General features: G+C 42.7%; 1 protein-coding gene across 2 annotated transcripts; it reads left to right on the forward strand.

Moving 5' to 3' along the window:
- On the forward strand, nucleotides 1–26,759 carry ric1 (RIC1 homolog, RAB6A GEF complex partner 1). 2 transcript variants are annotated; one of them, XM_084035325.1, is made up of 27 exons: nucleotides 1–640; nucleotides 3,863–3,970; nucleotides 13,429–13,508; nucleotides 14,325–14,432; nucleotides 16,188–16,333; nucleotides 16,594–16,730; nucleotides 17,310–17,398; nucleotides 17,979–18,067; nucleotides 18,941–19,085; nucleotides 19,205–19,253; nucleotides 19,587–19,781; nucleotides 19,875–20,087; nucleotides 20,344–20,382; nucleotides 20,803–20,913; nucleotides 21,035–21,124; nucleotides 21,231–21,391; nucleotides 22,052–22,190; nucleotides 22,278–22,394; nucleotides 22,748–23,155; nucleotides 23,325–23,636; nucleotides 23,798–23,956; nucleotides 24,318–24,454; nucleotides 24,570–24,850; nucleotides 24,945–25,157; nucleotides 25,258–25,435; nucleotides 25,522–25,710; nucleotides 25,929–26,759. In XM_084035325.1, exons 1-27 carry the CDS (start codon nucleotides 500–502, stop codon nucleotides 26,242–26,244), a joined length of 4,350 nt encoding a protein of 1,449 aa, XP_083891451.1. In that variant the 5' UTR covers nucleotides 1–499; the 3' UTR covers nucleotides 26,245–26,759. The 2 variants fall into 2 exon arrangements, with proteins under 2 accessions (XP_083891451.1, XP_083891450.1); XM_084035324.1 differs by having other exon boundaries at nucleotides 2–640; nucleotides 17,307–17,398.
- Nucleotides 26,760–27,589: the final 830 nt, after the last annotated feature.

The following is a 27,589-nucleotide window of genomic DNA, read 5'->3' on the forward strand; positions in this document are numbered from 1 at the left end:
GAGTCCCACAGGCTCTTGTAAAGATGGCGTCGGTGAGGTACAGAGGAGTGAAAACTGGACGCTTTACCGTTATTAAACACCGCTGGTCCAGACAACGTAGGAACTGACACGGCAGCAGGAGCGAAAGTTAATCGACCCATTTGTCGGCACCTGTATGCCGTTTGCTGCTGCGCGCTGTCGCCGTCGGCCTGGTTGCGTTTGTTTTCGATTAGACGGTCGTTGCCTTGGATAGCACATTAGCTTCAAGTTGGAAAGCGAATGCTAGCCCAAAGCTAGCTAGCTCCATCGGCTGCTGGGAGCTCCGTGTACGGCATTCATGGATTGATAGGCTGACCGGTGTGAACACTGGACCGCATGCATCTCTCAAAAGTTTTACATTTTGCGGAAACGACGCCCATGACTCCGTCGGATTAAAAACGGCTTCAGGCGGACTACGCGGCACCGACGACCTGCCATTGCGACACCTTTTTGTGTGTCGAGGCGGAGTGAGTTTGCCGTCATGTATTTTCTAACCGGCTGGCCGCGGCGGCTGCTTTGTCCGCTGAGGAGTGACGAGGAGCCCTTCCACATCCAGCCCAGCTCCCAGAGGTTTTTCTTCGCCGTGTTGTCCGAGACGCAGCTCAGCGTCTGGTTCAGTCGGGTGAGTGAAGTCAACTTAAGTTAAGTAATGGAGTCAGCTGTCCCGACAAAAACAATGCGTGCAGTCCGGCTTTCATTTCAGCTAACGCCAACATAACAATGTTATAAAGTCTACGCAGTTATCCAGCTACAAACACCATTATATTATCGCCACACAGGTTTCACTGATGTCTGGCCTCCATGTTTGTTTAAAGCATCGGAGAGCAGCATACGTCATTAGTGATGAGCGACGTGGAGGTATTAACGGTGACACATACATCTATTAAGTCACACAGGTGGCATTGTTGCGCATCATAGCTGTCATTGTAGCCAACATCCGTGTACGTGTGCCTCTCACATGGGCATTGTTGTATCTCCACGGTGATTCAGGTGCGTTTACTCCCTCATTCATGACAAAAGGCTTGATGGCTTTTTCATCCAATCAGCGGCAGGAAGTGGAGTTCAACGGTGAACGCTTCATCTTAAGCAGAGTGTCACCTGGCAGAGTTTCTCTGGTGCATTCATTACTTTTTTTGTTTTGTTTCAGGCAGCAACATTTTTTAGGTATTTAAATGATTATCTAACCAATTGTGTCACAATGCTTTTACTGGTTACATTGAGATAAATTCAAATAATGGATATTTCAAAGAAAAGCTGATTGAATGCTGGGGAAGTCATTTAGGCGGGAACAATGTTTTAGACCATGAACCAAATCAACGAGATGACATAAACTGATAGGCTTGAAGCCAATGATGAGCGAAACAAAGACGACTACCATGGATGAGATCGTATTTTTGCCATTTTCTATATGTATTAATTTGCTCATAAGATATTTTACCTTCACCTAGAAAACTGTGGTTCAATAAATGTTTCCCCATAGTTCCCAGTAGAAAAGTCCTCTGAAATCCAAGTATGGTCTAGCCCTCTGCTCTGAACTGTACATCCCTGCGCTCATTTGTTTAATATATCAGCCACTGCCATGCTGACTGTTTATATGGGCCTTTTGTTCCAAACAGATTGTATATTATTGAGGTGTGGCAACAATGGATCAGGGTCACTGTTTATTTCCTGAGGCCCACACAGGATGTGACCATGTTTGACTTCCCCTCTTTCTTAAGACTTTTGCCTGCTTGTGAGTATCAATGAGGCGTTGCAGGAAATGGGTTGTGTCTGGAATGTCGATTGGAGAAATTCGTCCCATTGACATGCACCTTTAACATCTGCTTTGTCCGTTATGTCATTTTAGTGAACTGTCGAGTGCACGTCTACACACAGGGATGTAGTGCAGGGTTTTGCTTGCACACTTTTCTAAACAAATCTAGTTTCTAAATAGACAACATACACATGACAAGCATGACTTTTTATTGAATTCGTGTGTCAATAATATACATATTTGTTATTCTGCCTTTTTTCATTTCATAAACACTGTAGCTCCTGAGGTTAAAGGGGGAATGACGTTGATATAAATCTGCCATTTCCTTGCCCCTGTTGTTCTCAGCCATCATTTTGTCGCCAGGCCTTTTCTCTTTAATCCCATCTATCCTCGACCTCGGCCAGTGCAGCCTGAGCCCAACCAGTTCAGTCAAAACGCTATCGCCTAATCCGTGTAGGACCGTAGCTTAGCCTTGTAGTCGTTCTGTTCTCTTGTCCTCCTACAGCTGCGTGGGAGCTGACGTTTCAGGAATATGGGATTGTTATGAAACGGTAGCATCGTAGTTGGCTGTGGGAGCCTGCAAAGATTTGCAGCATTTTGTCTCTATGTGCATGTATGGTTGCACTTCGTTGTATGTGTCAGTGGTTATTAACTGACTGCATGTAATTGTGATGGAGCATTGGAAATGCCTTTGCAGGAGAAATGCATGCGTTTGACTACCCTACAGACCGTTTCAGTTTTAGCTCAGTTGAAATAAAGTGATGTTGAACTGTTAATTTGATGGGGATGAAATGTATTATGTGTGTATGTTGGTTCCCAAATGTAATCATAGAGGCTAGCTCAAGAGTGATCCCTCCCTTTTATTTATAGAACACCTAATGAGTTTGTTCCGATTGTGATCTGATCTTGTTGCAATTAGCAAGGAGAGAGGTTTCTCTATCTGTATCCCACAGAGCAAGCTCCACCAGTGCAGGTATCGTTGGCATTATTAAGATTTCATGCTACGAAAGGGTCACTATCGGGTCGAAATACGTAAAAAAAAACCTGCTCTCTCATTACAGTGACTAGGTACAAGGTCTTATGTTGCATAGCTAGAATTACATGAGCTCTTTCCCTGCTTACCCAACCGTACACATTCAGTATACTGTCGTGGGCTTACTTGCCGTTTCAAAGACTTGCATGTCTGAAAACTCTTTTCATGAGACAGTATGACTGTATTCATTCATCTTCAGGAATAATTAGTGCTATTAAAATTGCATTAAGTAAGGCTATACAAGTTTAGAACATGCGTGAATGATTAATGATCTGCAGGGGGTACTGCCAATGACTGAAGCTTTGCTTAGTGTTGAGGTTTTCTGGTGTTCAGAAACCGACTTTGTTACGTTTATTCCTCTTCAACAGCTGTTTTTACACTTGGTGGCCTTTTATTGGTTGAAGTTACACGTTTAGAAATCACAAGTCACTCAATGATTCTAATTTAACTTCAGATAAACATTACATATTCATTGTTTGTGGTTTTATTGGGTGATTAGAATGAAGTGGTTTTATTGTTATCATGACAAATATCTGCCGTAGTCGTTCCGGGGATAGAAGCAAATTAAGGGCCTCAGGCAAAGTCCTGTCTGTGTGCACCTGTTCATCTCTATCTGTATTTGCATGGTTTAAACGGAAGCCTGAACATCTTTTGGGTTGCTGAGCTGAAAGATATTTTTCTTGATATGTGAGCCTCACAAGGGAAAAGTTAGCAGTTTAGGAACAGTCAGGTATCGCAGAGTATTTTTTTTTTTTTCCATCAGTGGTGCTGTGTTGCGGTGTCCAGAAAAAAAATTATTTTAGCTGTGTTTATTTGTTTCACATAAAATTACAGTTTACATAAGAACCTAAAGAAAACCTAACCTAAAAATATTCGGTTAACTGTAATGTTAAAACATGTAGCAATTTATCACAATTGAGAAGCTCGACCCATCAAATGTTTCAAATCACTCTTTTTAGCAGTAACCAAGGCAAGGTTATCATATGTGGCAGTCAGATGTCTGTGAACTGCGGTATGTTTAAAGTGCTCATTTTCTTTCCCATATCCCTCTTCCACAGCCCAGTGTTTTGATAGTCAGCTATATCGAGTCTGCAAAGGCGGCAGCCCAGTTTGGTTTCTACCAGAAGGCAGAATGGAAGCCAGACGACTCCATGATCGCTGTGGCGGTAAGTAGAGCGCTCCACCACATTATCTCCTATTTTCAGTTTGACTGACACCCTGGTCTTACATCATGTCCACATCAACAGCTTGTATACTTACAAAGATGGTGTACTTGTGACTGGAATTCAAAAGGTTTTCCTGTGTGCAGCACATGAAGAGCTGACACCTATATGCTGGCACTTTCTATCCGCAGGTGTCACAAATGAATAGAAATGAATTAATTCAACGTTATATCATGATTAAGTCATGAGAAGTCAACAGCACTATGATTGCTGAGGTTACCCTGACAACAAGCCAACTGCCGATCGTCATGTGCTGTGTCACCAGTAATCGCCTCGTTCTCTTCCTCTCAGTCTCACTTATGTCTTACCTGTTTGTTTTTTTCTCTCTGACACAGTGACTCCCACTCATCACTTTGTTACCACTTTGATTAATTGTGTGTATAGTTTCAGTAAGTGGGTAGAAGATGCTTCAGTAATCGATCACTGAAAATAGGATTTAATCAGGACCCTTCTGAAAACCAGAGAAGCCGCTTCCTTGTACCTGCAGTGCATCACAGTATAATGAGCATGACAAATGTTGGAAAGAAAAAGACACAAGTGTGTCAGCAGCACTTCCCTAAACAGCAACCAGTTTGTCCTACTTTTGCTTTTATGCTGAGCTCCAGATATGAGGAAGGTATTCCTGTGGCGCTGAGAGCAGAACTGAAACGTGCTCCCCGAGCTCTCTGCCTCATGTGACAACCTCATTTTCAATCGCAAAGATTTTACATTTCTACTAAACAACCAATGGTTATGAAGTTGGCCAAATCATCCATGAACACTAGGAATAATGGACATAAGCTTCATTTTTTTTAAAATAATTTCTTGGCATCTGTTGTTTCTTCATTATTCAGTACCGGTTATCATGAAGGTTGTTCCCTCATCCTGATAATTTGTGATTTCAGCATTTCAGTATTCAGAGTTCTTTCTTCAGGAAAGTGTTGGGAGGTCTTGATTTATGTCTGGTTACAAAGGCGTAAGAAAGGGAATGCATATATGCACATTCACACACGTACGATTCCTGAAGGTAGACATGCTTTGACTTGCAGAAGTCCCCAAGTAGCTCCAGGCACAATGCTGCTGGAGCAGAGCGGACGCTTATACAACCATTTAAGCTTTACATGTGGTGCTTTAATGCTGCAGCATTTGAAAGTGTACCAGACTGTTGAACCAAAGCTGGCAGTAACTTCAACAATGCGTTGGGCAAGAGAAAACCAAAAATAACCCGCCACAAATGGTGATAGACCAGCTAGTCAAGATTAAGATAACCTGGGGGAGGCGTGGCCAAGGATAAGGAATGATGGAAGGGGCTCACTGTGGACGAAGAGGATTAAAACAGTGAAATCCTGAAATTGCCTTACAGGAGTAATTTGTCTGCAGTGGATAAATCAATAATAAAGGTCAGTTAACAAACTGGCCTTTAACATTCTGAGATTATATTTAAGTGCCTCAGTTACACTTTATCTAAAGTCTTGTCATACCTCGTTCTGCTGATCACTGTGCTTTCTGTCTGTCTCTGTGTCATTCAACTCAAAGTGAAACAGTGGTTCGCTATCAACCTCTCTGTGCTTGATTAATCACACGTCTCCATATCAGCTTTAATATATGATCTATCAAAGAAGTCAGAGTACCTCCTTTGGTGTAAAAATTGGTTATAATAAGGTGGGTTTGAACCCTCGCCTCATTCTTAACAGGTGAGGCTTGTGGGCGAGCTCTCGTCTATATTGGGAGCAGATTACAGAAGTCTGAAAGGATCGAGCTACCTCAGCTCTTTTGGGAGATGGAGAGAGGGCCTCATTTTTGTGTGTGTTTTGTGAATCAATGCAAATTTACCCGAATGCTGAACCTGATGAGGGGAGGATACAGCCTGTGTCAGCATTTTCTCTTTCTGTTTTAAAGTATAATGGAATATCTCTTCCTGTCATTATAGCCTGGCCTTGTGTAAACTCTCGAGAAGGGCCCACAACCCCCCCAAAAATATATGCAAATGATCAGCCCACAGAGCTTAAAAGATGTCATTTTTAGAAATCAATGCTCATTTCCATGGAGATGAAATTTTCCTGCCAGCCTGTTTTGTATGTAAGCCCACACAAGCTTCCTGATGTTAGTTTAGCCCGACTTCCATTTACTGTCGAGCTTCCATTCAGATCCCAGTTCAGTTCCCTGACCATATCCATCAACCTTGAAAATCTAAACATGATATTTAGATAGTATTGTTCATGATTAGGTTTACTTATGCCGGCTGTAAAATTAGCATTACTAATATTTTGGTCAGCTTCGACTCCTTTTCAGCTGAGCAGCAAATCCACATTGATTTGAAGCATTAAGCACAGATATCCATCTGATATGTTGACAGCTGCACTTTGATGTTTCCACATTTTACAACTGAGGTGGAGAGCAAAACTTAATTTGTATAATTTGCACATAATGTGGCACGAACAGTAGGAAGAAGAGAGATTGTGGGTTTTTATACCCTCAGGGATGAGTGTGTCACGGCAGCATTTATTGAGTGCTGTTATCTATATCCAGGATTTAATGTAAATGTGTAATCCTTGATAAGGAGCCTCCGTCTATGTTGAACTAATGTCTTAATACAGACTTCAGGGAAGGAACAGACGGATGCTGCATCTGCTGTGTCAAACAAATTGAAGCCCACAGAGAAGCCCGAGCCGCAGTAACGGAGTCGGAGGGTTTATTGTAGGATGTTCATGTAAATAAACAGAAAGTTAAGGATAAGCGTGTGATAGAAGCGCTAATTCAGCTGGCAAGTGTTGTCGTTGTTCTTGTGTCTTTTTCTCATGATGATTATAATCTAGTGTCAGCACAGCATTCACGCCACACTCTAGCGTTACTGACTATGATAATTGTGTGGAGAAAGTGTCTTGAGTAATCTCACACGAGGCAAGTACCCGACTCAGCAGATGACTCAATCGGGTTCCAAAGGTCAATGTGATCATCAACACATGGGACAACCGCCAAGACTCATAACAGCAGCAGACGGCATCAAAACAAACCATACACTGATTGGAATAATGGTGCCTTAGTGTTTTCAGTTAAGATTAGAAAGTTTTTCTTTTATCCAAACACATCTGTGTTTCGCAATTTCACCATTGAGCTATATTATTTGGTTTCTTTTTATATTATTTCCATCCTTGGAATGTGCTGGATCAGGGTCTCTCATGTATACAGGTGGAGACTCAGCATATGGCTGCCTTATGCCAAACAACTAACCGATGTAGGTGATTAAAAAGTGAGGTAAATGTATAGTCGCAGCGCTGTATCCAAGATGGTGAAGCATTTTCATTTCTTACTTTGTGTTTCATCAAATACTTTAGTCCAACTAATCCAACAACTTCTTGTAAACACTGCCAGGGAATACTCTCAAGGACACGAGAGTGGTGTAGATGTCAGTGTGGCAGAGATATATGTTTCTCCCAAAACACCACCACTTGTTCTTGAGGCCATTCTGCTGAAGATATTGTATCAGGTGTTAAAGGAGCTACAAGAACAGCTACACAAACATGGTGGTTTATTGTTGAATCGAATGTTATAGAACATTTGAAGCAAAACTAAGATGTATATTTAAAATATTCGTACCATGGTCAGAAATGTCCTCAAAAGTCCAGTAATTCCCCATTTATTAAGACCTTTCAAAAAACAGTGGAGACATTGTGTAACAGGGTCAGGTCAATGCTTAAACTGCCACTAAATGTCAACAAAGACATTAAAGTTACATAACTTAAACGTAACTTAGTGGAAAATATAAGCACAATGACCTCTTGGCCTCTTGTTTGTCTGCCTCTGCCCTCTTTCTCAGTCCTTCTTTTCAACCCTACCTCTACTAAAGCCAAAGCACACATGAATGAACGCTGCGAATGTGTCTGGGAAAGCAGCAAGTCAGACTCTGTCCCAGGCACGCCCGGCCAAACACAACAGGGAGCAGGTGGAGGAGTTAAAAATAACAGGGCACACTCATTTACTCACTTCATGGGCTGTGCCTTCATACTGTTATTTTCTTTTACTCCCCGACAATTAACCCAAGTTTTATCATTTAATTCAATCAAATCTGATGTTAGGGATGCACAATTCTGACTTTTTCAGCCCTGATATGATACGTTGGGTGCATTGGAGCATGGGTGCGTTTCTATCTGATATGCCCTTTTGTGAGGATGTTTTTTTTTTTTTTTTGCCTCTTTTTTTTTGCCTTTTTTTGAGAGAGGACAGCGTGAGAGTGAAGGGGGGGGGGGGGAGAGGGAGAGGGACGATATGCAGAAAGGGCGGATTCAAACCTGCAGTGAGGACTTAGCCTTGGTACATGGGGCGCCAACTCTACTACTGAGCGATCAGCGCACCTTTGTGTTGTGTTTATACTTGTAATACCTTTTGGCACTTCCTTTCACACAGGAAATCTTTAGGGCACGTCTTTGTTAACTTTGAAGAATCGGACGTGGGTTAAGTCTCACTGCACCCAACTCACTGTAAGAACTACTAACTACAAACTGCTCGTCTTACCTCAGTGGCTAATAGTTTTATATTTAAAGTTTGAGTTGTATTTTCAAACTTCCTGGGAAAAAAAACATCTGGGCAAAAAGGAAATGAAGCAATCTGAAGTTTAAAATTAGATACTCTAGACCAAGAATTCACTTGTCATGTGGTTTGCAGTTTGATCCATTTGTTCTCTCTGAAAAAAGTGTGGCCCTAAGAAACATACGTAAGTCTGTAATATAAACCAAACAACGAGGGTTCGTGATAACATACACCTTTTCACACATGACATTTACTCCATAAATGCTGTGGCAACTTTAGATGTTGTTGGGTTTTTTTCATCCAAGCACACAGAAATTTATGGTGACATGCAAGTCTTGCGTTTTAAGCTATGTGATGTCTTGACAAGTAGCTGCTTACTTCTTTTTATCACCAAGAAGCCGTAACTTTTCTCACTCTCATTAACATTGTAGTTTAATTAAAGGATGAGCTGACTTGGAGACGTCAAGGACGGCAGAACAATAAAGGCCAGCGTTGCCCAGGCAGGCAGTAGTCATCCCTTCAAGTTCCAGCTGTTCCCCAGATGTTAAGCTGCCCCCACACACCCTGAAGACCTTGAGCTAATGTAATCACCCTCATAAACCATGGCCAGGACTATCTTTAGCTGACTGGAGCTACGACAGTGTGAGGGAACCAGCTAAAGGAATTGACAGAGCGAGAGGGACAGACTTTTTTTGTGGCAAGAAGTCAAGAAAGGATCTTCAAAAAAGGGAAATACTTTATAGCGTTTAGCTCTTGTGTGTGTGTTTTGGGAACTGTCCGAGGCCAAAATGTTCCCCGTCTGTTTTTAGATTTTCACTCTGCAGTACTCAGGAAAGTGTTTTTATCCAGTCTTCTATGGTGGCGGTTCCACATACATACAAGTACATATTATTATTATCTTCTGTAAGTATAAGCATTTTAAGTAAAACAAGAAAAGGTTCAAGTTATAAAGAATAAGAAATATTTTTACAAATATTTTAATGGTACCTTAATTATTAGTGAATAGAGTTCAGCACGAACCAATAGAGTAAACAGATGTTTAAAAATAAGGAGCAGACTCCTCAAACTTCACTGCATTCAACTTCAACATTTTCTGCAGGCGTTTTTGTTTTTGTCAACAATTGCAACCTGCAGGTTCCTATCTCATCTCTATTACATACAAGATGTGGAAGCAATTACAGGAGTGTACGATAGCTCTGCAATACACATTATCTTGCCGAGACTGCAGAGGCGTTTTCAACTCTGGATATTATTATAATGGATATTTACTTTGTGTTGTGGCTGTACTGGATTAGATGCTGCTTTTTTATTGTCCTCTCCTTCATCTCGCAGAGCTGGTAAATCCAGTTTGGTTTGAAAGGCACAGTATTTTTGTTGTTGTCACAAATATTACTTCTATCCTATGTTTTGGTTTTTCCTTTACTATAATTTTATTGAAGAGTTTACATTGGCGACACACATGTATTGAACTTGCACATACTGTATGATGAAGCATGTCTGGAAAGTATTGAGACTTCCTCAATAGACTTCCTCACAAACAGATCTCAGGCAGTCCTGATTAGCAGTCTCCCCTCCTCCACTTTAGTGTTGAACACTGGAGCCCCCCAGGGCTGTGTGCTCAACCCCCTCGTTTTCACACTATACATCCACGGCCACTACCACTGACTTGACGAAAATTCTGTTGTGAAGTCATCGATCAGATTATAAACAACAAAGAGACTTCTTATAGAGATGAAATTAACTCATTATCTTGCACAGAGATCAACCTGCGGCTCAATGTCAGTTAAAACCAAGCAGCTGATTGTTGATTTTTTTTTAAGAAAAAACAAGATGAAGAAACACAACCCTTTTGCCTTCTCAAATTTTACACAGGAGCAAAAGAAACCTGACTGGTAAAATGACAAACTGGTACGGGATGTGGATGGCCCAGGACAGGTGGGCTAGACTTCTGGTAATGAAAACCACAGATCATCATATGTACCCGTTGACTGAGCATCAGGGATATTGTTGACAAGAGGTGCCTGCAAAGAATACTAAAAGACAATACCCAGCCAACCACAGGCTGTTCACCCTGCTGTCGTGTCTTAGTGTTAGATAGAGGTATCCACCAGGAGGGAATAAATCCTGTATTTAACTCTGACCTAAGAAAACTGATTCTCTAAATTGGTTGGATTATGCTACTGTTCCACAGCAAAACACATCAGACTAATGTTTAGTTCGGAATTTTGCATACTTTTCTGTTCAATGTCTTTTTCAAAGACAGCCACAGGTACCTAATCTCTGTGCATTGTGTGAGTGAGTCCATTTTTTAGCCCCTGCAGGCAAGCCTTGTGTGTGAGTGTACGTGTGTGTGTTTATGTGTACGAGTACGTACATACGTACCTCTGGAGCTTGTTTAAACATGCAGAAAAGAGGCCCCAGCATGGTAATACATGGTGCACAGTTTTCTGCTGACATGCCACTTTGCAAAAAACGCTGTCTTTCTTTCTACTTGCAAGCCTGAACTCGAGCAGATAGGTACCAGTCAGCTTTTTTTTTCTGTTCATTTGCGTTTTTACAGCAGCATTAAGTAAATCCTTTGATGTCCGTCTCTTTCAAATGCAGCATCAAGTCGTAACAGTTGGTTTGAATGGTGTAGAAGTGTCAAAAGGAGAAGTGTAACATGACAAAAGCTAAAGCCCTGTCTTGATATAATAAGTCCTATAATTACAGTATCATCTATTACATGCCAGTTATTATGCATAAGTACGAGACGCCAAGTTATTAGGAGAAACGTGGTCAAAGCTGGACATCATAAAACACATTTCTGCTGCCACAGCAAAGTCCTGGGTCTTTGTTAAAGAAAAACCTTGTTTAGAAACCGTTACATGAATACATGGCCAAGATATCAACCTGTTAACCAGGTTTCACTCAAATCCTTAATCAGTTAATTAGTCGCTTGTGTATAGGTTTTGTCGGGAGTGTCTTTTGTAGTGGTGCAACTTTGATTGGCCTTGTGGTATCTGCAGTGGAAGTGGAACTGGTCTTGGCATCACTCATTTGCAGATCCTATTTTGCAGGCTCTTGAGATAACCGCTGGCTGATTCAGGAGCTGCAGCTTTTTTGGTGCTGCTCCCATTTGTCAGAGAGAGAAAACTATTAAAATGTTCCCCTACATTAAGGCACTATGTGCACTTTGCCTTCCGAAACTATGTGCCTGCTTGTTGATTGGGCCTTGACAATGACCTCTTCCTGTGTCATTATCTCTGCATGTGTGAACATAACAAAGGCACCAAGAGTCCTGGAGACATGGGACGTATCTCAATTGTGGTCTTTATTGCCCATCCCTTTCATCCACAGTTTTTCACATGTCTAACAAGATGAGTTGAAGTAAACTTGTCCCATGAAAAGACATTGTGTGGGTGTGTGAATGCTCTCGTGTATCTAGCTAGTGTGAACAACCTATAGATGAAAGGGTTGAGATTGGGAGACACTGCTGAAGGTTTCTTTATAGTTTTCGTGCCTCCCCCTTTTCTCATTCTTGATACATCATTGAGATTCCCTTCCTCCAGTAATTGACATGCTTTTGAAGTACAGTAGCTGGCTACTCACACTCACAAATCACTGCACACACTTCCTTTTTGAGCCCTCTTTTGAACTTTCATTTGATACATGCAAGATATGGTATTTCTGGTGGCCTATGCACTGTTGCTGTTCCTGCTTCTTTTCGATTGCAATAGACAAGGCACCGTATATATTAGACAATATATGATCAGAAGTAGATTTTCTGCATGCTAGTGTTTTTGTTCAGCAGTTTTTTTGCCTTTGTTGCTCATCTGCAGCGTTGTGGAGCCCCAAGGCTGCTGATGGGTTTAGCAGGCCTCTGTTTGGCTCCGTCTTCTCTCTGGCTGTGGCTGATCTTTTTCTAGTCGAGCTTCATGTTGTTGTTGCTGGCTTTGCTCTCTCTCTGGTTTGGGTTTTCTTATTGCTCTGGTGATATCTTGGCATGCTACGACCAACGTCGCCACACTAGAAAAGTTGAGGGCTATTCAGTGCACTGAGCTACGAGCAAAACGGAGAACAGAGAAGCCAACTGAGAGTAAATAATAGAATCAACGTTTGTGCATTGAATTGAAGTGATTTTCAAGTGTTTTTTATTCAGATCCGTGATGCAATCTTATATCGTCCCATGATCCCGAGTACAGTCATTGCAAAACCATTGACATTGCTGCCGACAGTGGAGTAAAGATCAGGTTTCGTGTCATGTTTCAGTCTACGGGCTCAGTTTCAGCCGTTTCCCTGACAACACTATGTGTGTGTGTCTGTGTCTGTGTCTGTGTAGTTGTGGAAAAAGCACAGTTGCAATATTGAACACACATACAGGCGTAATTGTACTTTACTCCTATTTTTGCATCATGGAGCCTGGAGCATGCATTTCTTTTCTTTTTTTATTGCTGACAAATTTGATTTTGAGCATCATAGTAGTTGTGTTGCAGATAAGATCCTTTTTATAGGAGAAATCTAAATTCATGAAATACCCTAAAATACTAGGGTATAATAGTTTGTGTTCTTGGATAACCTGAAAGATTGGAAGGTCCTGTAAGGACAGTGTTATTAATCTGTTGCCTTATCCTCTATGGTGGTAACAGAAGATGTTTATGTTACCATTTATCTCAATATTTCTCTTTTTTGAAAAATGCATTGGGTGACTGTAATAATAAAGTATAAAACTTGTATAACCATAAATATTCCATTACCATTTCTACAGTTTATCTTCACTTTCCTTTCTCTGAAGCCTGTTGTGGTTATTTGTGTGTTCTCATTGTCTGACACTTTTCTGTCTCTGCTGATAATAATAATAAAGTTGCTGATAAACTCTATTTATGTTTTTAAATGGCCTTCCTATCTGTTTTCAGACTGCCAAAGGATACATCCTCTTGTTCGATGTGCTGGGTGGAGGGGATGACAAATCCCTCTATGAGCCTGTCTATCCAAAGTGAGTGTAGCACACGTACAAACTGTCATACACATTGATCCACACACAAAGTGAGCAGAGGAGGACAAGCTGTACCATCAACAAAATCTGTGGCTTAAAGAGCCATTCAACCATTATTATTATTCATTTTATGTCTTGAATGTTACATTGTGGTTGAATGCGTATAACACAATATTGCTAAACAAAACACAGCTACACTACTTCTGTAGGGTTTCAATTGGTATTTTACCCCTGCTAACTTGCTACTGTTATGAAGGCCAATGATTAATTTTAATGACTTTGCTGGTAATAAACAATCACATTCATTTATATGAACACTTATGGGACTGTTAGCTTGCTGCGTTTTTAGCGTCATTAGCTCTAAGCTAGCAGCTGTCTGTTAGTGTCCTCTTACATAATGTTTTAATGTTGTTTGCTCTTCACTTAATATGTAACACGTCATTTACTGTGGTTATATGGTTGATTGCTACAGGTATCGCTGATTAATATTTTTAATCGAAAGTATATTCATGAACATGTTGCTATAACAGCCTTTACTTTTCTGCATGGGGGTCATGTCTGCGTGCTTTTTGATCTTCCTTTGAATTCTGTGCTTTGTATGAAGCGTCCATGTCTTGTTTGTATGTGGTGTTTCTATGCTGGTACAGTTTGTGTGGATGTTTTTCTTTCACATTCCTTGAAGGCATACCAACAGAGGTGAGGCAAGCCGGGGCGTAATCTGTGATCCGTTTCAGCTACGATTTGCATATTGGGATATCAACCGTTTTCCTCGTAGTAAAATGAATTTAAGTATGGATATGTTGTGTGTTTGCACAGAGGAAGTCCTCGTGTGAGGGTTACCCCGGGTTATAAGGAGGAGCAATGTGCCCCTGCTTTGTCTTTAGAGATGAAGAAACCTGTGGATCTGGAGGCCCCTATCACCAGGTAGGACCAAGTCTTATCGTCTTTTTTTATCTGCCTCTGCTTTTACTTCCCTCTTTGTGTCTCTCTCTCTCTCTCTCTGTTGTGTCTGTCTATCTGCCTCTCCCCCACATAAACACCAGCTCACATTCACCCTGACCTTCACATATTGTAATCACCCAAAGATGCTGTTCCTGGCTTGTATCTTAACGCTTCCTTTAAACAAAGAGAGAGCACTGTTCTGTTCAGATCATGTTTGATTTTTACTCACCACCGTGTACGTTTTCTTAAACAAATAGTTTCCTCTCCTTTAAAATAATTAATATAAAGTATGTAAAAAAAACTTACATTCAAATATTTGAGAACTTGATATAGGTTTACCATTCATTATGTATTGACTAAAGCACTACAGCTACACCTACATTATGATTTCAACCCTAGTTTGCTGTTTTTGCTCACCAGTGGATATAAAGGATGTCCACCATAGTAGTAGCTGTTAAAAGCAACCTGCTCTTTGTGCATCTGTGAAGGGCGAAAACCTTGAAACATGCTCTTCTTCCTCTCATGAAAAGTCAACATTGGCGGTGAGAGACGGCTGAGGCACAGCAAGAAACTAATCTCCACCACTCTGTTGTTTGTAAACACAAAAGCCTGCATAGAGAAATACATGAATCTGCTGAGTAAAAGGCACTGAAAGAGGAAAGTCTTAGCGAGTGGATATAGGGTGGAAGGGTTTAGTGATGATTGATGAAAGGATGACGGAAGGAACCGTCTTGATTTTAGTGTTAGCTGGATGGAAGATAGTGTTGCCTGGAGCGTAACTGATCCAAAACGGCCTCATGTGTTTTCTGGACAGTATTTATTTAGACGTAAAACAAGGCATTGTGAGAGTTTCAAGCCTTTGGATGAGGATTTCTAAAACCTAGTCCCCTACATTTTTACATAACATTGATGGGAGGAAATAAATCGGATGAACAACACTGGAGTCTGTTAGATGAGAGCCAGCATCTACGTTCTCCTTGTTTTCTACTCTGTGTCGTTTCAGTCAATTTCAGTTCCTTTTTAGTTTCTTTTTCTCTTCTATTTTTTCCATCTTCCCTATTATCAGCCCCACATCTTCCAACTTGACGTCTTTGTTTGCTGAGTGACAGGAAGCTTTGTGCTCGACTTGTTGTGTGTGTTTTGGATTATCTTCTGTTCATATTCTCAGCATCTTTCTTGTCGTCGTGTTCATCAGTCACATCTCCACTGCGTGCACTTGACAGAGATTACAGGCTAATCGTCTGAATGAGGGCAGTCGTGTTGGCATTTCAAAGGCACAGTTTGACTGTGCGGGAGATGAGTGGGAGTCTTCTCCTGCTGTGGAACTCCAGTCAAAGTTGTTGCCTCCTCCACAGTTTAAGCGCACTGTGCTGGACACCCTAACCTTCTGATCTTCCTGACTTCTGCTTTTCTCCTCTTGGCTGTCCCATTGTGCCATCTTCACCTTTAGACTTCTCATGCTTTTTGAAAAACAATGAAGCGCTTTACACGCACACACAAAAACACTGTTGTTTGTTCTCTGGTGTATTAGAAGACAGTGAGAGTTGGCATGGGCAGCGATGTGGCCTCATCACAGCTGGCCTGTAAAGTTTCAGGCTCCAGTCAGAGAGCTGGATGGTGACTGGCCCACTGTTTTCTAACACTGCTCTTTGTTATCTCGTTCCTCCTCCACAGTTTCTTTCTTGTCGTTTGGATGTTAATACTAATTCTGTGTTTCTTCTTCTTCCTCCCGTCCAGTCTGCAGTCCCTCCAGGAGGACTTATTGGTGTGTACGGCAGACGGTTACCTCCATGTGCTGCACTGGGACGGGCAGGGCAGCAACGGGCGCATGGCCATCTGCCTCACTACAATCCCCTTCTCGCTAGACCTGCAGTCTGCTCGAGGTTAGAGAAGACCCATGCCACAGCTAAACACAGGAGATGATGACTTGATTCTAGTTGACAGTGGAAACAGGAGTTTCACTTCATTATGCTAGGAAACAAATTATAAATACAAAGTGGAAGTTTCAACTTTTCAAAGATGAGCTCTGTCAAAAAATCCATACAGAATTCTAGCACCTTGTCCAATGTTTTCCTTAACTTCAGCTCCACATTTAGTCTTTTTCTGTTGCATACAATAAATACGTGTGTGTGTGTGTGTTTAGGTGGTCCCTCTCTGGACCTGGAGGGAGTGTATGTCCGTTCTATAGAGTATTGTTTAACCCTGGACGGCTTTGCTGTGGTACTGAGTGACGGACGCCTGGGCTTCATCACACCGCTCAGCAACACCATCACCGCTGATGTAAGAATAATAACACGCACTGCTGACATTCAAATGCACACAAAGTTTACTGAAACACAATCTCCAAATATGAAAGATGTGTAATAGTTATGCCATTGAAAAGCTGATGAAAGTCACGGATTCTTCTTTAGAAGACTTGCAGAGAGCCAGCCGTTCTATAGCGTATGCATATCAGCATATGGCATCTTCCTGCGGCTATTAATTTTATCTTGGCAGGATTTACGCAGTAATGGCTGTATCTCTAAGACATCTATCTAAGCCTCCAAACAGGAACGAGCAGTTCACCATTAATGTTTTGGCGAGGAATAATGATGATGATCTTGAAAATCGGAAAGTGGGTGTTGTTGACTCCATCTAGATATAAATGTGTCCACATATGAATGTTTTATTAAAATCGTGACTAAGCAGTTAACTGATAATGTGTGTTTTTCTCTGCTGATGGGTTCAATTTAGGATTATCAACAGATTTGTTTAAGTTAAAACATGATTTAAAACATGCTTTGCTGACCTGCAACTGACATCACACACACAATTAGTTATTTGTGACTCATAAGAGTTTTGTGTGTGTGTGTCCAGCAGCTGCAGGGCGTCTGGGCAGCAGATGTGACTGATGGCACCTGTGTGGCTGTCAACAACAAGTATAGACTGATGGCTTTTGGCTGTGCCAGGTACGTGCCTGTAACTGTCTCTATGATTGGACCTTTACAATACAGCGTTGGGAAGACAACCTGGGTGGGTGGCGTTTGTCTGCGTCTGAGTGTTACAGAGATAAATTGCTGTAAATGTGGTGTGTGTCCAGTGTGAGAATCTGTCAGTGTGTGTTTGCTGAGGCTTACCTAGTGTGTGCTCGTCAGAAACTCTGTGCGTGCAATGTGCCAGGTTGGCGGGACTTTCTCATCCTCATTGCTCCTTCCTGTCTTTCTTCTGTTTTATACCTCACTGAAACAACCTGGGCACACACACGCAGTGCTCACCTTCTTTGTGTAGTTATCGCCTTTGCAAATAATAAGAGAAAGTAGAGCCTAAAATCAGACGGTTTTGCTGAAATGCCCCCTAGATAAATGTGTTTTTATGTAGATTGCTGTGATTTGTACTGAATGAGCAAGAGGTTAACGATAAGTCAATTTATCATTTACGATCACAACACAAATACTGGCCTTGATTGTGGCGTTGATATAGAGGTTTGAAAAGCTTACAATTTCCCAGCAACAAATAATGACTGTTAAAGTGTGTTTGTTTTCATTACAGTGGCTCAGTGCTGGTCTACATGATAGACACCACGACAGGATCCATGCAGCTCTCCCACAAATTGGAGCTCACTCCAAAACACTACCCAGGTATCGCAGCATATAATCCCCGTCTCTCTTTCCTTCTTTCTCTGTTTTTGTCTCTCTCTCCTCTATTCTTCAGTCTCTCTTTGTCACACCCCGGCACACATTCCTCGTTGAGATAACTTGCATTCCTTCAGCTGTCTCTCTCTTGGGAGCACATGCCTGTGTTTCCCCTAAGGTCACATTGGTTTCAGCCAGACTGCTGTAATTAGATCTAAAGCCATAGCTCCCCCTAGTGGGGTAAATGCTCTAAAGCCCATTGCAACGATGAATCATTTTCCAGGCTGTGTGCAGGTCTTAAAATGCATTTGATTTGGTTCCCTAAAATGGGCCTTAAAGGTTATTAAATAGTCATACTTTTTCAAATGCCTGAAATATTTTCTTTTGTCTGCTGTAGGCAGTAATATTTAAATATTTTAAAAATGTTATTGAATATTGTAGCTACAGCTGCAGGAAAGCTCATTGTTTGCAAGTTTTAAGTATAGTAGAAACATGAATAATTCATTTTTAATTGATTTTCCATCCATCATTGACCTGCTTATCTAGGTCCAGGTTTCATTGAACATAACTAGAAATTATTGTTATATTGCTGGAAAGTACTGTAAACAAGTGATATAATAATATATAGTTCTGGTCCCAACTGGTTTTACATTTTTCTTTTCTACTTTGGCCAGAGTGATTGTGTGAGAGGTATTTAAATGTGTTCTATGTGTTATGAAGAAACCCTGGTTTCTCTGCTGTCTGTAATATTTGACAACCTGGTTTCGACTCAAATACACCAAGTTATTACACAGGATTACTTTTTTTAGTCCAAAAACAAATGTTGTTACTATGTTTCATCATTAAAAGTCTTTTTCTCTGCATCATTTGCCTGTTCAGACATCTATAACAAGACGGGCCCAGTCAAGCTGATCTGCTGGTCACCTGACTGCAGCGTTGCCATGGTTACGTGGGAGTGTGGCGGCCTATCGCTGTGGAGTGTGTTTGGAGCTCACCTCATCTGCACTCTGGGAGAGGACTTTGCGTAGGTGCACACACACACACACACACACACACACACACACACACAGACACACATGTAATAGGCACACTTCACACAGCATTTCCTTCTTGCTTTATTATATTTTTGTATTCTCCCCTCAGGTATCGTTCTGATGGTTCCAAGAAGGAGCCCATTAAAATCAGCTCTATGGCAAGTGGATTTATTTAATACTGTACATCGTCCACATTGTAATTTTAAAGGACATTTGCGGGCAATGTTAACCTCACAGTTTTTGTGGTTATATTAAGATTCGGTGCCGTCTTAATCCTGTTATTTACAAGCAAATAGCTTTTCATTGAAGTGGAACAGAGAGAACACACTTGCTGTGTAAACGGTTAATTGTTTTCCATTTAAAAAGAGAGATTTTCTTTATGACATGCTTTGTTGTGCATGTAATACTCATTGGTAGTTTAACTGTTACACATAAAATGTTTTTGTTACTATTGTGTGCATACTGAATGCCTTGTGATCTGCCCTTTCCAGAGCTGGGGAGCAGAGGGCTACCACCTGTGGGTGCTCCCTAACAAACCGGAGAAGAAACGGCAGGAGGAGCAGCATCAGGAGAAGGAGGAGGAGGAGGAGAAGGAGGAGATGGCCACACCTCCTCAACCCTCTCTGCAGGCTGGCATACTGCAGTTCCACTTCATCAAGAGTGCCCTGACAGTCAACCCCTGCACGGTGAGAGGAATCATCGTTGGTTTTATGAAATGTCACAAACACACACACACACTAGACATTAATTATCTGTTTGTTCCCCCCTCGGCTCTACAGAGTAACCAGGAGCAGGTGTTGCTCCACGGTGAAGACCGCCTCTACCTGACCTGTGGTGACCCCTCGCAGGTCCACAGCACCTCTGACACACACCCTCACACACACTTGCACCCACACGACAGCAGCCCGCTGCACCATCCCCCGAACCCGGACTCCTCAGTCTCTCAGGGACTCAGCACTTTACTGGGACACAAGCACTGGCACGTGGTCCAGGTAAGGATATGCTGCCATCACACGTCGTTGGCTGGGATTGATGCAACAGTTGCAGAGTTATGAAATATTTCTTTGTGGCATATTATATTTCTCTGCAGCCTCAGGCCAAGCAGTTAATACTGTTAAAAGCTAATAATGCTTGAATCGCATCATTACATCACATCAACACGTTGCTTTATTCAACAAGGGCCTTAATCTTGCCTGAAAGTATAGTTGATTATCTTGTATTTCTCATGGCATATTTCTATTCCTCCAGATTCACAGCACATACCTAGAGAGCAACTGGCCTATACGGGTAAGCATGAGAATGAGTGTGTTTGTAATTTAGCCTCCCGCTCCTCAAAGTGTGGTGTCAGAACAGTTGTTAGTCATAGAAACCTCTATACTTTGAAAGTATCTCCCGTTATTATTCAACTTCTGAATATTCTAACTCTGGAAATTATCTTATACTATGTGTCAACCATAGTATATATCAGAAATATTGTATCCTAAACAGGTTATAACAATCAGTAATAACAGGTAGCTGTTGTGAGCCAAAATAGCCCATTTCTTGAATGATAGATGGTTATACAAACAATCATGACTTTTCATTAGTAGTCATACAAATGTCTGTAAAACTGTAGTTTTGTGTGTGTGTGTGTATTCTGTGTCAATACATTATATTGTTTTCCATATGAACGTGTTTGTGTGTGTGTGTGTGTTTGTGTGTGTACAGTTTGCAGCCATAGACACAGCAGGCCAGTGCATGGCTGTAGCAGGGAGGCGGGGCTTTGCACACTACTCCTTATTCACAAGAAAATGGAAGCTGTTTGGAAACATCACTCAAGTATGTGACACTGTGGACTGTAATAGATAACATGTAACCCTCTCAAAATGGCTTTGTGGTGAGTGTTTTTGTGCCAAAGTGAATAATGTTAACATGTGTTTGTGCTTGCATTTCTCTGTAGGAGCAGAACATGACGGTGACGGGAGGTCTGGCCTGGTGGAAGGACTTTGTGGTGGTGGCCTGTTATAATTTTATAGACCAGCAAGAGCAGGTGAGACTGAAGCACCGCTTGTTGTTTCTTATAAATTCCACAATTTATTTCTATTCATGGTGATTCTAGCACGATCTTTTTTCCTCTTTTCTCCTTCTCACACTAGTTGAGGCTCTATCAACGCTCGGCCAACCTGGACAACGCCTTTGCATCCGTCACGAAGCTGCCCTCCGACACTCTGCTGCTCAACGTCTTCAGAGATATGATCATCCTGTTCAGAGCTGACTGCTCTATCTGCCTCTATAGCATAGAGAGGAGGAACGACAGGTGGGGACCTGCCTTCACACATTGTACCTCCACAACTCAACTCACTCACAATAGAGCTTTTCCCAGGATAATCTCATGTGTTTGCATTTCTACCTTTTTGTTCGACTTTGGCCTTTTAGTTTTTTTACTTTGAACACATTTTCTTTCTGACCTTGTAACAGTAGGGATGATATGCCAGATGGATTATGCACCCTAAACATTTAACTGTTTTTTCAAAGTGAGGATTGGCCAAAATTCTCCGGATAAATACCGTTCTATACGTTCAACACACTTTCTTTCATTCACACACTCCAACACCAGGGAAATAAATCTCTGGCACCAGTAGTCATAATAATGTTAGGTAATAGCGTTACTCAGCCACATTTTCCCTTGGGAAAAGAGGCTTTCAGTAAAAGCTTTTGACCTAAAACCCATCACACTACCATCAGATGTAACAGTGTTATATCTGTTGAGAGACATTGTTTTTAGTGATCAGTGTTTGGTCAACCCCAGAACCTTTAAACCTTTTCAGAATTGTAAAGATTTCTTACTTCACCTTTTATTGTAGTAAAGTTTTTTCTAATACCTTATAGTTAAAGTCTTTGTCTTAGTTTTTTCTGGTGCATTTGTGTTTTCCCTATAAGTGATTGTGTATATGTTTACCTCTATGTGATGTCCCAGCCCACACCCAACAGCCAGCGTGGAGTTGTTGCAGGAGGTGTCAATGTCCCGCTACATCCCTCACCCTGCCCTGGTGGTCTCTGTCACTCTCACGTCTGTGCGCACAGAGACTGGCATCACATTGAAAGCCCCGCAGCAGGTAACACACTAGCATACACACACAGACAGTGTACTGTCTCTATAGGTGCATGTGTATTCATGTTTCATATGTGTGTGTCCATCTCAGGCCTGCATGGCAGAGAGCATCATGTTGAATCTGGCCGGCCAGCTGATCATGCTGCAGAGGGACCGTTCAGGGCCGCAGGTACGAGAGAAGGAGATGCCTGCCAACAACAAAAAGCTGGTGAGTCTAAACAATAATGCAATAATAATGGCATTGCTTCAAGAAGAACTACAAGTACAAATAATTAAAGTTGTGAAAAGTTTATCAGGGTAAATGTTGCTTGCAAATCAATTGTTTATATCTTTTTCCTGTGCTTTATCACTGGTGCATTCAATGGTCAATAGTTGACAGCAGGTGATCTTTTTGTTGGTCTGATGATCTTGAGTTGAGGTGCTAGTTTTACTAGATATAAGATAAAAAGCCAGTGATGGTTAAGCAAGAACACAACATTAGTCTTTAAGGTCTTGTACAAATATTAAGCAACTAAAGAAGCATTTATCTATCTATATAACACTTTTTTTTCTCTCCCCTAGCTACCATTTTGTCCTCCGGTGGTGCTGGCCCAGTGTGTGGAGAATGTCTGGACCACTTGCCGCTCCAACAGGAAGAAGCGCCACCTGCTGGAGGCCCTGTGGTTGTCCTGCGGCGAGGCGGGCATGAAAGTCTGGCTGCCGCTTTTTCCCCGAGACCATCGCAAGCCCCACTCCTTCCTCTCCAGACGCATCATGCTGCCCTTCCACATCAACATCTACCCTCTGGCTGTGCTGTTTGAGGATGCCCTGGTACTGGGGGCGACCAATGAGACTGTGCTCTATGACGGGCTGCAGGGATCCTCTGAGCCACTGGAGGCGCTGTTCCCCTACTGCACCGTGGAGAGGACCTCCCAAATCTACCTCCATCACATCCTGAGACAGTTGCTGGTTCGCAACCTGGGTGAACAGGTATGTGGAGCCTCCTGTCTCAACACCTCAGCTTGACAAAACTGTATCAATAGTTTCACCACAATTCTTTCACTAGTCATTGCATTCTGTTGTATGTTAAAGTGATTATTTGTGAGTCCTCAAAGTACTTGAACTGAGTCCGTTCTTTCCACCCCTTAATGTTCTCCAGGCTCTGATGCTGGCTCAGTCATGTGCCTCCCTCCCTTACTTCCCCCATGTCATGGAGCTGATGGTGCACGTCGTGCTGGAAGAGGAGGCGACATCGCGGGAGCCCATCCCCGACCCTCTGCTGCCCACCGTGGCCAAGTTCATCACGGAGTTCCCCCTCTTCCTGCAGACCATTGTCCATTGTGCCAGGAAGACGGAGTACGCTCTGTGGAACTACCTGTTTGCTGCTGTTGGGAACCCCAAAGACCTTTTTGAGGAGTGTCTCATGGCTCAGGACCTGGACACAGCAGCCTCCTATCTGATTATACTGCAGGTAGTGCACATATCCAGTTAGCTTTTCACAGCACAGTGCATTAGACAATTTCAGCCTAGGACAGAAATATTTAATTACAGCTAAAATCATCGTTCATTCCTGAATTATCTGTTGAGGGAGTCATGACATCATGAATTAAATCTGTCCCTTCTTGTTTAAAGAACATGGAGGTTCCAGCAGTGAGCAGACAACACGCCACTCTACTCTTCAACACGGCGCTTGAGCAGGGCAAGTGGGACCTCTGTCGGCACATGATTCGTTTCCTCAAAGCCATTGGCTCTGGGGAGATGGAGACTCCGCCCCCGACACCCACCACTCAGGTAAAGAACTATAATACAACCTTGAAAATATTTATTGTATTTGCTTGCCACTTAGACTCAACAGATATAAGTACACACCATGACACATAACTGGCTTTTTCAGAGAATAGTGTTCTGAAAATCTGCCTTTAGTGGTTTAATGTTGATGGAAAGTCAAACAATATAGAACAAAATCAGTAACGCATTTTCTGTCCATTTCACATGAACACATGAGACCGGTACAAATGCATAAACTCATGATGTTTACATCATCGCAATACTTGAAAGCACACAAGGAATGTGTGTTCTTGGTGTCTAATAATAACTTTTCATAAAGAGATGATTCTTACATTTATAAACATGAAATGGTGAATGTGTTTAGGAACCCAGCTCAACTGGCGGTTTTGAGTTCTTCAGAAATCGCAGCATCAGTTTGTCACAGTCGGCAGACACCATCGCTACGGGCAAGTTCAATCTGCAGAAGACATTCAGTATGCCCTCCGGGGCCTCTTCTAAAAGGTACGGACACACACATACAGAGTATTAGTATGCTGTCTTTAAATGTCCTCACCTTAACATCTTCATGTTTTCACATTTTCCTTCACGCTCTCATTACTGTGTTAATTCCCGTCAGTCGTGATGTGGATTGTGCAGAGAACATGTACATAGACATGATGCTGTGGCGCCACGCCCGCCACCTGCTGGAGCAGGTTCGCCTTCGCGACCTGGGTTGCTTCTCTGCACAGCTGGGCTTCGAACTCATCGGCTGGTTGTGTCGCGAACGAAACCGCGTGGCCCGCGTTGAGGATTTTGTTTCCGCATTAAAGAGACTTCATAAGGACTTCCTTTGGCCCTTCCCTGTTATTCCCGTGGGAAGCGTCAGCTCACCACTGAAGAACGGACGGTGTCGCACAGGTGAGTGCCACCGGATTCCAGCAATACAGGAGCTTTTTAGGGAACTGACCAAGCATTGCCGTATTTCATGGTGTTTTTTTGTTCTTATTCTAAGTGCTGAGCACGCGGCTGTTGAAGTCGCAGTCAGCAGACAGCCTGTTGAACAGCGACATGGACACAGCGCCCCCTCAGGCAGCTTCCGCCAACCACGCCTGGCTGGACGGGCTCGAGCAGAGGGGCAAAGACATGGACACGGCTTCGTCTGCTCACTCCAACCAACACTCGCCACAGACACACGATGCGTTCCTGTCCCTGCTCACCAACAAAGGTAATAACTCAAACAACACTTCAAAATGAATCAACAGGAGTCACCAGCTTTCCATCCTCCTCGAGACATGCCGTTGTCTTTGTTTCTCTCACCCCTCCAGTGGAGGAGTACAGCGTCGGCTCTGCCACAGACTTGACAGAGACCAGCTCAGTGGTGGACGGTGATTGGATGATGGTTGATGAGAACTCCTCCACTCTGAGCCTGAGTCAGGCCGAGTTGGAGCACATCTCCATGGAGCTAGCCAACAAGGGCCCGCACAAGTCACAGGTGCAGCTCAGGTGAGATACCATCACTGAACGTCACTTTGATTCAGTGTGAAACCAAAGGCAGTACTTGACAGCTGCTCCTCTCTCGTTTCCTTCAGGTATCTACTTCACGTGTTCATGGAGGCGGGCTGTCTGGAGTGGTGTGTCGTGATTGGTTTGATCCTGCGGGACGCCAACGTCATAAAGCAGGTGATCGGCTTCCTGGACAGTCCCGAGGTTCCCCAAGACACCGTGCAGAGCGTCCGAAGCGGCTTGTTTGCTGTCGACGCATGGGTCTCCGCTGACTGGTGGGTAATAGCACAATATGTTGTTGTGCCTCTTCACTGACGACAGCAGAGTAGTTTTTAAAAATGCTGTTTCAGGGAACATACCTGAGTTCTATGTTTTATGTGATGAAGATAACAGCATCAGTACAGGCAGCTGACACTGCTTTGTAATACTGTGAATGGCCGTTTTGGTCAAATTAAACATGTTCTTACATTAACTCTCTTCATCTTCTTTCCAGCCTGGGATACAAACCATTTCTCAACCTGATCCAGCCGCAGCTGCAGGATCTGATGGACTCGGCAGCTGAGCAGGTCCAGGCCGAGGCCTTCCAGCCCACAAGCCAGAGCTCCAAGCTCAGCAGCTCCGAGGGGCCGGGAGGTGCAGCGGTGCCCCGCGCAGAGGACAGCAGGGGAGTAGCGGCTCCGCTGGGCCTCGCCCTGCCCTCCCTGGAACCCGCGGGGGGTTTTCCCCGTCCCCCCTCTGAGGACTGTCCTCCTGAACAGACGGAGGAGCAGGGAGAGGAGGAGGGAGCCTACGACTGCACCTTGTCCTGAAACGTGGAGCTTCCTCTGGATTCAAACCCGTGAGGGAAGGAGTGGAGGAAGCGGCAGCAGGGGTTGACTGAAATACTTTTTGTATTTGTGTGTGTGCGTGCGTGCATGTGTGTGTGCCCTAGAAAGTACCTCTTCTGCAGGTTCTCACTTCAGTCAGTATTATCCACTTTAGGATTTTCCCTTTGTGTCGACTAGAAGCCCTGTGGATGTCGAGCCACCGACAGAGCGACAGACAACCCGCCTGGCACAGACACACAGGACCAGTGAGACTGAACCCCGTCAGTCTGATGGTTTCTCTCTAACAGTGCTGCTGTTGGACAAAAGGCCACCAGTGTCAGTGCATCGGGTTGTGGTGTTTGGAAGCTGTAGACCAGCATAGTAAAGCACCAGGATCTTCTTTTTCTTTTATTATTATTATTCCAAGGCAGATGTTATGTGTGCTTAACTTTTGTTTGGCGCTCATGCAAGTGCAACTGGAGACTTTGGAATGTTTTTTTCTTTTCTTTGTCCAGACATTCATTATTTCCTTCAGTTTAATGCAAACGGTGCAAGAATCAAAGACAAATAATAACAAAGAAACCCCGAGTGTGTTTGCATCATCGTCATCATCATCATCATCATCATGCTACATTGCTAAACAAAATGTAGAACAAGGTTCTCGTCATGAACCATTTAAAGATGCAGCCTCCAGTACAGTGTGCAGTTCTGTCTGTGTGCAGAAGAGGTGTTTCATACTTTCATACCTCATATGATTTAAAAAAATATTTTGTGATACCTTTTTCAATGATGTAACCGTGTACAAGATAATATTATTTTTCTATCAATTACACCTCGCTCCTCTTAAATCCCCATTTAAAAAAAAAAAAAAGTATGAATTCTATGTAATTCTTGAGACGTGACGACCTTAAGATTTCTACGAAAATGAGAAGAATCCACTGTTGCGAGAGCGAACTGATCAACTGTTCCCGATTTTGGTGACGGGGATTCTGAGCCAGAATCAGAGCGTCTGATCTTCTTCATGTGGTCCAGATTTTAGACAACAAGCAGATCAGTGTTAAGCAGATTTAAGGCGCTATAAAAAACCAAATCATATGATGCTTTATCGAGCTTTTCAACACACGTTTGGATTTCGGTCTCCACCGAGGAGATTCAAAATGTGTTTCCTATCAACAGCTTGGCAACTTGTTAATATTATTAAAGCCATCCTACTGTGTAGATTTTGTACCTATCCATTTGATTTACTTGTCAGAAGTGTTAACGGTGACACGTTCGCTTTTAAAACAAGAATGGGATGGATTTTTATTTTTCTTTTTTTACACTGTTGCTGCGTAATTTGACCGTCATC

This window comes from Eutrigla gurnardus, assembly GCF_963514095.1.
Source record: "Eutrigla gurnardus genome assembly, chromosome: 19".
NCBI lineage: Eukaryota > Metazoa > Chordata > Actinopteri > Perciformes > Triglidae > Eutrigla > Eutrigla gurnardus.